This window comes from Ambystoma mexicanum, chromosome 8 (genome assembly GCF_040938575.1).
Source record: "Ambystoma mexicanum isolate Mex_15411 chromosome 8, UKY_AmexF1_1, whole genome shotgun sequence".
Lineage (NCBI taxonomy): Eukaryota > Metazoa > Chordata > Amphibia > Caudata > Ambystomatidae > Ambystoma > Ambystoma mexicanum.
The window spans coordinates 520,359,583-520,371,518 of record NC_090929.1 but is presented as its reverse complement, the minus strand read 5'-3'; the positions used below and the strand labels follow the sequence as shown (position 1 = coordinate 520,371,518).

The following is an 11,936-nucleotide window of genomic DNA, read 5'->3' as shown; positions in this document are numbered from 1 at the left end:
TGCAGTTCCCAGGCCTCAGGCCCCATATGGACAGTTGTTGATTTTACTGCCACGTGTGTAAAGGCAGCCGCTGCCGGCGGGCGGGGGCGCGGGGGTGTTTCTCGGCGCCAGGCACAAGCCCCATTAGAATGGGAAAGATCTCTTTCCCACGTCCCGGCAGCCCGCTCTGAAGGCCGCCCCATTGTCCCCTCACACAGCCCACCTGCTCCTCCCGGAGGCCTGGCCTTTTATCCGCTGGCAATTCACAGGCAATTTAGCACGCTGTAATGGATGCTCTCCCATTGTGCCGCTGAAAGGCGGGCATTGGCTGCCGAGTGTGGGAACCACCGCGGAGCAGGGCACCCAGGCCTGCGCTGGGGGGCTGCCGGGGTATAAATATAGGAGCCGGCTGGCTTCAGAGCACACTCGCTCTTGGCTCTCTGCCTGACCAGACCTGCCTACCTCACCTCTCTGGGACACTCTGCTCTCTAACATGGCTCCCACCAATGCTCCAATGGACATGCTGGCCCCCAAACCGAAAAACAAGGTAAGCTCAGCTCTTTGACATTTTTAATAGCAGCAGCTGCAAGAATTGCACTAGTTTGCTTATTAATTAAGGGCATTTGTCGAATGCAAACCTTGCAGAATTGCAGCGACTGCAAAACGTTTTTAAAGACTTTATTTTAGCAACGTTAAATAACACCAAAGAGTAATAGCTTATTATTTATAACAACATAGCAAGCTAGGCGACTTGGTGAAAAGGAGTCTGTTTGTTTAGTTTTCGGAGCTACGGAAAATGTGAAGGCACATGGAGATAGTGCTTTGCCCAGGATCACACGGTGTGGCCCACGTCGTTTTGGAACTTGGGTCTGCCGGTTCCGTAGCTGGGGACTTGGCTGCTAGTGCGCATTTACTGTGGATGACTGGGGGGGGAGCTGCATGACCGGTCCACTAACGAACCCTTACTTTTGTTTTACAGTTAAGAAAACCAATCGTTGAAAAGATGCGACGCGATCGCATCAACAGCAGCATCGAGAAACTGAAGCTGCTCCTGGCGAAGGAGTTCCAGGCCCAGGAGGCCAACACCAAGCTAGAGAAAGCCGACATCCTGGAGACCGCAGTGGACTACATGGCCAGGCACAGATGTAAGTGTATTTGTCTGGTCTCCTCTGAGGGTCTCCCCACCCGGCTTGGCTCCCTTTTCATGTCTATTGATAGTCAACGTTCTCCCATCTAATCTCCCATGTACCATATAAACAAGTCCCCAGCTCAGCCTTTGCTGTTAGAATTTGATTACTGGGGCCCATTTCTTAAATGGTTATTGATTTTGACCGTGACAATGTAGCAAAGCACTGCACCGGCTGCTTTTCTAACCGCGTCTCTTGCCTTTTTCCAGCAGTGATCGCCGGCCAGAGGAGCCCCCAGCAGGATTACCGCGACGGCTTCTCGCACTGCTTAAAGGAGGCCCTGCTATTCCTCGCTCACCACTCCGCCACCCCGGAGAGCCAGGTCAAGCTGCTGAGCCACTTCCGGGGCCCTACCAGCCCGGTCAAGAAAGAGCTATCGCCGGTGACCCACCCGTGCCCCCCGGCCACCATCAAGCAAGAGCCGCTGGCCTCCACCGCCGCCCCGCTGTGGAGACCCTGGTGAAAGCCCAAGGACTTCCAAGAGGACTTTTGCCTCGCACCCCAGAGGAACTTATGACTTGACTCAGCAAGTCCCCACTTCCTCTCCTAGTAGGAAAGGTTGCTTTCCTCACATCCGGCGCCGAGGGCCCGGATGGCCACCTGTCTTCTCCCCACGGGAGAGTGCCGTCACCATTGCCACGGTGACCCTATTCTTACAGAATGTGTAGGTAGGCTGCTGCTGCCCGACAGCTCACAGACCTTCCGCGGAAGGGCGTGAAAGTTTCATGTTTAGGGGTTTGGCCTTGTTAAAGGTTGTTCGTGTTAGGTGTTTTTTTCCCCGAGTAGCTTCCGCGAGGTTCGTGCACGCGAGTGACCTACATATTGTAGGGCCCTGCTCTTCTAGGATGACCTCACACTTACTGATGACTGTTTTAGTGAAGAGGTGCATTATGGGCAAATGGCCTGGATTAAAGGTTATATGTGCACTGCGTAATTCTAATGCAGAGGTCTGAAAACTGCTGGCTCTCTAGATGTTTTACTTATACTACAACTCCCATGATCCCCCACTATTGACCAGGCCAGCTATGACCGGTGGGAGTTACAGTTGAAAACATCTGGAGAGCCAAAGGTTGCAGGCCTCTGCTCTAATTGATATGTTTTGCAATATTTGCAGGACACATTCACAAAGAAAATATAACAATGTATATCATTTTTGTAAAAGAAGGTGTTTTGGAGCGTGCAAAGAGAAACACGATTTAAATTGTGCTCATGTACAGAGTGAGGGGAAATGTTAGGCCTGGATGGAGGCCTATTTAAAGTGATCCTTTATCTTGCTTAACTTTATGCAGCGACGAAAACATTTGCAAGATATGTCAAACGATATTCTCGTAGAATGGATGTGTATTTTCAATGATATCGGTTAGCAAATCTTCTACGAAGAAAGGTGAAGTTCACAATGTTTTTGCAAAATTGTATTTTTTGTTATGAAATGTAAGAACTTCAGTGAAGTTTCATTGGCTGTTTGTATTGTACACATAGTACCTGTTTCTTCAAATGCAAGAATTGTATTTTAGTCAGTATTCAAATTCTTCTATGAAGTTTGAGTCTTTCTGGATTGGGGCTTCTATTGTATCTGTAGAAAAATTGTATGTATAGAAAGAGTTACATGTTAACTCCAGACTTTTACGTAGGAGAAATTCTCCATTGAGTGTAGCTACACCGCAGGCAATGCGTCGCGTAGCAACCATGGTGAGCGTGTTAACAGCAGCACTTATTGCTAACTATGCCACACCTGAATACTTTCTATGAAAAGTTGTGTATACACGTTTGGGACGGTAGCAGTGCTGTGGTCTTTTTAAAGAAGACATCTCTGCCTGTTTTCTGTGAAAAGTTCTGCCTGCGTAATATGTGTGCAGGAATCGAGTGTCCCATGTGGGACCCCGTACATAATAACCCCCTGTGGGGGAGTGTCTGTAAACAATTTGAACGTTATGATGTGCCCCGGAAATATTTTCCTGTATATGGGGCTGCAGAAAGTTTTTGCACATAATGTAAATAAAAATTGTATTGAACGAACTTCTATTCTCTGTTGACTCTTTCATCGATGAAAAGCAGCATAACGTTTGGATTTGATGTGTTCGGCTTGTTGTGTGTGAAACGAGTTTGCTAAAGTGTAACAGCACGTGACGAGACTTGTGAAACAGAACAACCTGTTATTGTACATGTACACTGTCGAGTTGGACCCAACGAGGTCCCTTCTGATACCCACACGGCCTCTCTCCCTTTCACTAACACAAGTAGGAGATAGACACATGAGGGGGAATGGAACACAACGTTATTCCTCTAATCTCCAACATAGAACTAACTTCCCCTCAGCCCAGTGTCCCTCTACACGTGATGTGGAAGGTGCCTTCAGGACGTCACATACACGGAAGCATCATTCATAGCAGCCTTTCCATGCACAGGCCGGTTCAAGTACTCACGTGCAGATCTCCGACTCCCCACAATCACTGGACTCTGGTTGCAATCAACACATTCTCTAAACCACACACAAAATCTCCCAGAATGGGTGTGGCAGGGAAATTTGTCTCACTAACAAAAACGGTGCCGGTAGCATTGGGAAGTAAATCAAAGGGTTCATTCATACACAATAAACGACCGCTTTAAAGTGCAATTCCCAGGATCGCCTATAACGGGCCCTGCCGCATTCTCTCTCTTCAACCGGGATTTCACACAGAGAACTCAAAGAAAAAGCAGCGGGCTTGCCAAGCGGCCCATGGCATCAGGAACGCAACTACACAGACCAACAATGTGCATTCTGGGAGTTGTAGTTACATTTTTCGTCTTAAAAGTATGGGTGCAGTATCAGTATGCAAAGTGCTAAAACCCCAGTCCAAGACCGAACACATTCTGGTGGTATGGGGCCAATAGGAATCTCTGGACTTATGGAGTGCAAATTCCTGCCTTTCATTTTCAAGATGAAGGGCACAAATGTGGACAACCGCTTTACGCTCAACGTTCTTCGGCAAAAGTCAGATAAGTCTCAAAGGGTGTCAACAACTACAGACGCCTTTTGTCACATTTTGGTGATTCTCGATGGGATGCAGTTGTCACGCTTAGCGGATACACGTGCTTGAAATCTAGAAACCGAACACAATGAAAGGTTACAAAAATAAGCATTGGCAATGCTAACAGTTTGGGCTTTTGTGTGGGCATGGGCCACTTGCCAGGCACTGCAGAGTGGTTTTAACTGCCCATTGATGGTAGCAGGTGCAAACTGGTTCGAGAACCTGGGCATCTAACATCACTGCTTGGCAAACGCCTAATCCTTACACAAGCCCAAACTGTTGGCTTTGTCAATGCTTGCTTTTAACAGGACGAAAGGGAAGGACAAGCATAGTGTGCTCCAGCACCTTAAAGCGCCTCATGATGGAATTACCAATAATGATCTCAGACCCAAATAAACAGACAGACTCAAAGAATATGACAAAAGTACTACTTTATTTTCAGCTCTAATAAAGTAGGTCCATCTGACAAACAAATTGTATTCCACCCACTCACACTTCAGTTTTGATTAGACAAAGGTTTTATACCTCAATGTACGTCTCAGCTATGATGTCATCCTACATGGCAAACTGTAAAACCTATTGAAGGGAGGTATTGGTTAAGGGAACATATTTACTTGTATATCATATTCAGTGAAAACACTTTGTTAAAGGGACGTTATTGTTAAGTTGCACTAATAAAAACCTATGAAATTCAGTGAAAAAACATTGTTAAAGGGACATTATGGTTATAAATAAAACCGGAAACCCCTAGATATTTGCCAATTGTGGTAAGCTAAGCAACCATAACTCGCGCCACCCTGTGCATTGCTAAGACTAATACCTAGGACATGAATGATGACATCACACATGTCATTGATGACATCACATATATATTGGCCCTTTGTTTTTGTTCACTGGTGTGTCTAGGCTAGTTTTTTTTAATGACAATGAGAATTAAAAAAATTCAAAAGGTACTATATATCTAGACATTAACCTTCTCATGTTCTTAAAATACTTTAGAGTTTGGTCGGAGCTCATGGTGCACATACATGGGGCAATAAGCAGGCTGAAGTATCGTGATCCCACATAAAGACACTCTGAGGCAGCAGGTAAGTTACTGTGGTTTTATTGTACAAGATAGTAACAGCAAACACCGTCACGTTCTGCTTAGCCAGCTCTCCTTCTCCATCTGTCCCACTTGGAACTTACATTCAGATCACAACACTGACACTACATAGTGACATCACAAATAGCGTGCACTCTACACTGACATCACCACACTCAGGAATAAGAGAGAGACATACATTATAACACCTCTGCCTCCCTACATTTCTGAAAACTTAGAGAACTTTAAGCAATTGATGCATTCCTACTCCTGCACTTAATACAATCCTACACCATACCCTACAAATATGTGCGGGCACCACGTACCTGCACCAACAACACAAAAACGCCAAATGGACACATGACCCAACCCTAGGAAACTGTCCTCATGGAGCCCATTCACAACCCAAATACCACCAATGAGCATCGAGATGGAATGCACTACACAACGCATAACAGTGCACTGAAAACACTGATCTACAACAATAAAACCCCATGCGGCACACAGCTCGGTCTAAACCCGATGTATCCCTGCCAAAATGCATCGAAACAACCGCAGTACTAGTCTACTGCACCATGCACCAATACTCCACCAACCCCCCAACGGGACCCCTGGCCCCAGCCAAACCGCCATCGCGGCACACCAGTCTCAAAATATGGGACCACCAGAACAAAACTAGGCTGCCAATTCAACACAACCATACACACAGTACAGCACTAACACCTCGCACCGACAGTCACTACACTGCCGCCACCACCCCCACAGAACATCACTATAATCATAATATGGGACCCCTAGTACGCACCAGGCTACCACATTTGTCATTGTCAAAGTCATACCCTCACACGGTATGAAACATAACACTCTCAACATCCGCCTACTCACGCACACACACACCTCATACACAAGGAGAAAAATACATGAGAACAACACAGCAAATATAAGTAAAGTACTTCAACACAGCGGAGTGCTCTCACTGATGACTTTTGAAAAGATTGTCTCAGAAACATGCAATTAGGTAGAACCCGGAGTCATAGTTCCTTGTTGACCAATTAAAACATCTCCCCCCCCCACAAGTTGCGGAACTGCAACCGCCCTCAATTACACAGAACATAGTGATAAATGTCACCATTACATAAAAGAGGAAATTCTCTTCCAACGCCCCAGTCCAAACCCCTCCTGAAAGAAAAATATGTTTACACTATAATGATGTCCATTCCATTAACTTTGCGTTAATCTGCTTTAAGAGACACAACACGGGCCACAACATGAACATGCACCCTCATACCGGCCTGACACACAACTAGATCTGCACATGGAGGCCACAACACATATACATGACGCCACCCACACTGGCCTTACTGCTACAGCACAAGTCTGGCGAACATTAGAACGTCCTCCTCACGTCGAGCTGCCATCCGCCGCTTCTACAGAGCTCCAAAAACTCTGTCACTCCACTCTCAAAATGGAGGCAAAGTCCTTCCTCCGCCTCGGCAAATGGAAACTCTGACCTCTGAACCCACTTCCTTACGTGCTCCGGATGACTGTCCACACCACTTCTCTGGGTCATTACCGCATTTGCCAGACACCCCGTTGCCACGGGCCACTACTCGCCAGTCAATAATTTCCTTGCCGACGTATCTCTTAACTTAGCATGATTGGCGGACCAACACTTTTCTCTTCCGGCAACCGAAAGAACGTGAGCATGCTCCCTGCGCTCCGCCCACGCAGCACATTCCACGGTCACTGTGTGTTTGAACCGCTCACGCTAGAACACCTCCTGATGACACAACGTCATCATTCTTCCATACTCTCCGCGGAGTTCACATCTATGACACCCTCACCACAGGGATACAATGGAACAGAGAACTCCCACGCGGGTGCCTCAAATATAAGCACACAAGCCTCGCTAGGCCAACGCTCACCTACACCGGCCCCGGGTGCTGTGTGTATCCAATGCCAGCACCAGCTACGTTTGGTCCTTCCGGCACTGGTCCCAAGGGGCACTCCAGGCTCCGCCTCTGCTGCAGTCACCAGGAATGTGCCATCTGGGGTACTCCAGGCTTCCGCTGATATTGCAACACCAGCACTGCCAGCCCTACATAGCTGCTCCAACCCTCGGTACTGTTCCCAGAGCTCGGGGCACTTTCCAGGCCCCCAAAGCAGACTGCTGAGGAACACTCTACAGGGCTTTCACAACTCCTCACGGGACACGGGACCCTTCCTAGCGGTCCCAGGCTCCAACCGTCCTATGAGCCACCTTCCTCTTTTTCAGCACCACCCGGCCTGCTGAACAGCAAACTCCGGTCCGGACCCCAGAGCTGCAACCACTGACTAACACCTAGGACGTGGGCACTTGGAGGGCGGTGTAGTGCTCAGCTGCTGCCCCCTCCACGACAGGATCCCATCCTCGTCACCAGTGAAGTATCCTTGTCCCACAGAAAGGCAGCCTGAGCCAGCAAGTAAGTTACTGTGGGTTTATTGTTCAAGATAGTAACAGCAAACACCGGCACGTTCTTCTTAGCCAGCTCTCCTTCTCCAACTGTCCCCCTTCGAACTTACATTCAGATCACAATACTGACACTGCATAGTGACATCACAAATAGCGTGCACTCTACACTGATATCACCACACTCAGCAATAAGAGCGAGACATACATTATAACACAGTCCTCAAACATACAAATCATTTGTGTACATGATGATCAACTAATGTTAGTGTCATATTTTGCTGCTGTTGTTTCTTTCTTCCTTACTTTAGTTTCCCTGCATGTTCCTCTAATTTGTATGCATTCTGGGCTTTTATATGTATTTGTTCTACTAACACAATTGTGTGGTAAGTTTTGAATTGTTAGCTATACCAATTTCAACATTACTCAAAACTCTGAAAAGGTAACATTTATTATTTTACTATCAGAAATTACCAGATAAAAACGATTGTACTTATATGTTGCATGCTGCAGCCATTGCCTATATGTATGTATGATTAAGTTCATGGATTAATAACAAAAACTTGAATATAATGTTTTGTTTAGATGAATACATTTTTAATACATTAAGCAGTTCATGATAGGTCTCCCAATCACCCATGACATCTTGCTACCACAACCCCTTGTAGGGACTGTTCATCAAAATTAATGTAATATGTCATGTCAACAGTGATATCATCAATGACATTTGTGATGTCATCTTTAATGTCCTGGGTGTTAGTCTTAGCAGTGCACGGTGGTGGCGCGAGTTATGGTTACTTAGCTTACCATAACTGGCGAATTTCTTGGGGGGTTTCGGTTTTACTTGTAACAATAACGTCCTTTTAACAACGATTTTTCATTGAATTTCATAGGTTTTTATTAGGGTGACTTAACCATAACGTCCCTTTAACAAAGCCTTACACTGAATTTCATATGTTTTTATTAATGCAACTGAACCATAACTTACCTTTAACAAAGTTGTTTTCAATTAATTTGCTGGGTTTTTACCAATGCACCCTAATTTGCTACATTTTCCTAATATCATACTTACCCCCAATATAGCAGCCTTTTCGGATGATGTAGGAAGTTTAAACTTAAAACTGTACCATTCCCTACCTCCTAGCAACATTTTTAACACTTCTATAAACTTTTTGTAAATGTTTCCAATGTTTTTGTGGCCGCAGAGGTTCGCAAACGTCTGACGTCATTGCAGACTTTCCGGACAGTGTCACATGACCACGCAAGTATGCGGTATGATGATTTGTTCGCAAACACGTCCTCACTTCGCGAACGGGTCCGTGCTTTGCGAACAGTTCAAACTTGTAGAAATAGGTGTAGGAGCTGTGCAAGGGTAAATTTTCAGCTTCAAACTTCCTAGATCAACTGATAATTCAGTTTGAACTGTTCGTGAAGCACGGACCTCGTTCAAACTGCATGTTCAGTTGATCTAGGAAGTTTGAAGCTGAAAATGAACCCTTGCACAGCTCCTACACCCATCCCTACTCATTATCGATTAACAATGTAGGGCACAGCACATGCTTGGAAGAATATTAGCAAAACTGCTATTTATCTTCAAAAATGGCATTAGCTATTGCCATCCCTCCTCCCAGGAGCCACCACCACCACCACCAGCTGGAGGACCTAGACAACAGAAGAAGCACACAAATTCAGAAAACAATGAAGAGGACCAGGGAGATGAGGTAGAGGAAATGCCTACCTCTAGCATCCAGAGAGAATCATGGGTGTGGCGGTACTGTTCCACTGTTGGGGGTGTACCACAGGCTAAGACTACCAAAGTGAAATGCACTGTACGCAGCCGTGGACAACCTGGGCAGTACTCTTACGGGATCACCTCCATGCGCCGCACACACCACATCAAACCACTGTGATGCTCTCAGAAAGGCTGTTCCTTTCTTAGGAAGTAGTAGACCGTCTTCCTGTATCTCATCTTCCTCAAGTAATACTGCAACCACACACGCTCGTCATGTGCGGCACAAAATTCCACCAGCTAACGTACAAGCAATAAAAGAGGCCATTGATCCATATCTTTCTAGGACAACAGTACTCTGTATATACTGCAACACACCACTGTACAGTGGGAGCAGTTTCGAAGTGCTTTCGCGGCTCTAATCAACAAGCATGAGAAACACGGCCCCTACCTTATTTGTAATGCACGCCCAAAACCTTCCCATGTTCACCTTGCCCTCCATACCTGTGCTTGCATCCCATTCCCTCATTTCCCTCCCCACCTTACTTCCTGGCTTCTCCTGCAAAAAATAAAAAATAAAATTAAAATTCAAAAACACCAAAAATAAAGGTTCCTTTAGGAACCACCTTTCACAGATAAAAATATAAGTAAAAAAGCTTATAGACTCCCATCTACTTTACATTTTTCAGTAAAGTAGTTAGACTCAATAAGATTCTCCAATATTCTCATTATCATTTTCTACTATGCTAATGGAAATAATGGACAATTGTTTACTAGAGAAAAAGAAAAAAGCACAGAAACAATTTTCTGTCTCAAATACTTTTCTCTTGCATACAATAAGGACCATAATCCATGGCCCTTCATGACTATCCGCCGTCTGTGCAGTTGTTACGCTCACCTGGTAACCACGGGGATGCCACCCAGCTCTGGTTGGATGATTTGCACTCTCGAACCCTCTCCCGGTCCCTTGGTAAGGCCTCTGGTTAAAGATGGGTCTGCAATATAGGAGAGCTGGATTCAATACCAGATTGTCTTTATGTTTTCCCACCTCCCTTGGCCCCAACTCCTTCCTCCCCCTTGGGCCTTCTCCTCACCTTAATATTGTAAAAGGTGAATTCTCCGTCCTGCTCCTCGTGGCAGGGGCGCGTAGATGTGGGGGGCCAGCAGTGACCAAGTCACTTCACTGGTGCAAGCCCCCCTGTGGGAATCCAGGCTTGATGCGAATCTGTAGATTTGCTGCTTTTCAGTCTTTATATGCAGTTCTTATGTTCCTCTTAGTTTGAATAATAATGTCTTGCTTCTTTCCTTTTAGGTATGGAAAGGTATTTTGGTGTTGGGATGCAGTTTGAAGATGAGCATGGGCCGGTAGGCAAAAGCGCGGTGTGCACAATGCTGTTCGGTGAGTAATGCGCAATGCGCAGCGCTGTTTCGCCTTTTATATTGCTAACCTGTGTCTTTTCTCTCCTTGCAGGTTGCGATGTTCCTCGCCGAGCGCCATAATGTTCCAGCAATGATACTGACCAGGAGATGACTACCCAGGTAAGAATTGTGTGTCTTTCTTCATTCGGGAGTAAACGTGAGTAAACGCTTACTAATGCTGTCTTTCTTTCTCCTCTTACCAGGTTATGGTATTCCAGGATGCATGCGGTGCCAGATGATGGAGTTCGTACCTTCAGGTGAGTGGAACTGAAGACAGCGATGGATTGAAGACAGGATAATGTTCCAGGTAAGTTTCGTAGTGTTCTTTCTCTCTCTGCAGGTCCTTGGTTTCAGGTAAGCTGGCATCAAAGAACTGGACACGGTGAGCGTTACGCTGCCCACAGCAGAATAACGCAAAGCATGTTCTGCTGTTTGGGTGCGGTTTAAATAGTCTCAGGTAAAGTAGTCCAGGTAAAATAGTCTCAGGCCTGCCACACCCAAAGTAGTCCAGGTAAAGTAGTCCCAGGCCTGCCACACCCAAAAGACTATACCGCATAGCTCAGTTCCTTGTAACTGAGGTGTGTGTGTGTGCCTCCATGTTGGCTGAACCCCCACAAGTTAAATAGTCCCAACTAAATAGTCCCATTCTAATGTTGGTCTTCATGATGGTTATGAGCCTGGCGCCAAAGGCGCCAGGACTGACTCCAAGAGAGTCTTGGATGAGGTTTTAAGGCCTTTGACCTGGCCCTAATTGGAAGGCTGACATGTCAGTGAGGGCCAGGGGCAAGGGTCATGACAGCAGTCCTCTCTCTAGGCCATGCATTATTAAAAAACCCGGATTGCATGTGCACACCATTGCAAAAGACAGCCCTTGTACCCTTTTTACTGTTATGTTTGTAGCACTCCCTCATTGCCTGCTTTGAAACAGTCACACATATCTATCAATCAGTTGAAAACACTCTACATATAACCCTATCAATATATTAAACTTCCACACACCAACCGCCACTTAAAATGTTCTACAAATCTTTTCCATATGCATACAAAAAAGGTAGCAGGCACCCCTCTCTCAAAAGAACAC

At 46.0% G+C, this 11,936-nt stretch overlaps 1 protein-coding gene across 2 annotated transcripts; it reads left to right on the top strand.

Annotated features, from left to right (window-relative positions):
* The first annotated feature begins 401 nt into the window (after nt 1-401).
* Nucleotides 402-3,182, top strand: LOC138472169 (transcription factor HES-5-like). 2 transcript variants are annotated; one of them, XM_069610205.1, is made up of 3 exons: nt 402-526; nt 959-1,124; nt 1,376-3,182. In XM_069610205.1, exons 1-3 carry the CDS (start codon nt 473-475, stop codon nt 1,627-1,629), a joined length of 474 nt encoding a protein of 157 aa, XP_069466306.1. In that variant the 5' UTR covers nt 402-472; the 3' UTR covers nt 1,630-3,182. The 2 variants fall into 2 exon arrangements, with proteins under 2 accessions (XP_069466306.1, XP_069466307.1); XM_069610206.1 differs by having other exon boundaries at nt 408-526; nt 1,379-3,182.
* Nucleotides 3,183-11,936: the final 8,754 nt, after the last annotated feature.

Bases quoted from the DNA above. Each gene is read 5' to 3' on its own strand.
- LOC138472169 (XM_069610205.1), top strand. From the start codon at position 473: ATGGCTCCCACCAATGCTCCAATGGACATGCTGGCCCCCAAACCGAAA. The intron at 527-958 runs GTAAGCTCAGCT...TTTGTTTTACAG, and splicing joins CCCCCAAACCGAAAAACAAG to TTAAGAAAACCAATCGTTGA. The intron at 1,125-1,375 runs GTAAGTGTATTT...GCCTTTTTCCAG, and splicing joins CTACATGGCCAGGCACAGAT to CAGTGATCGCCGGCCAGAGG.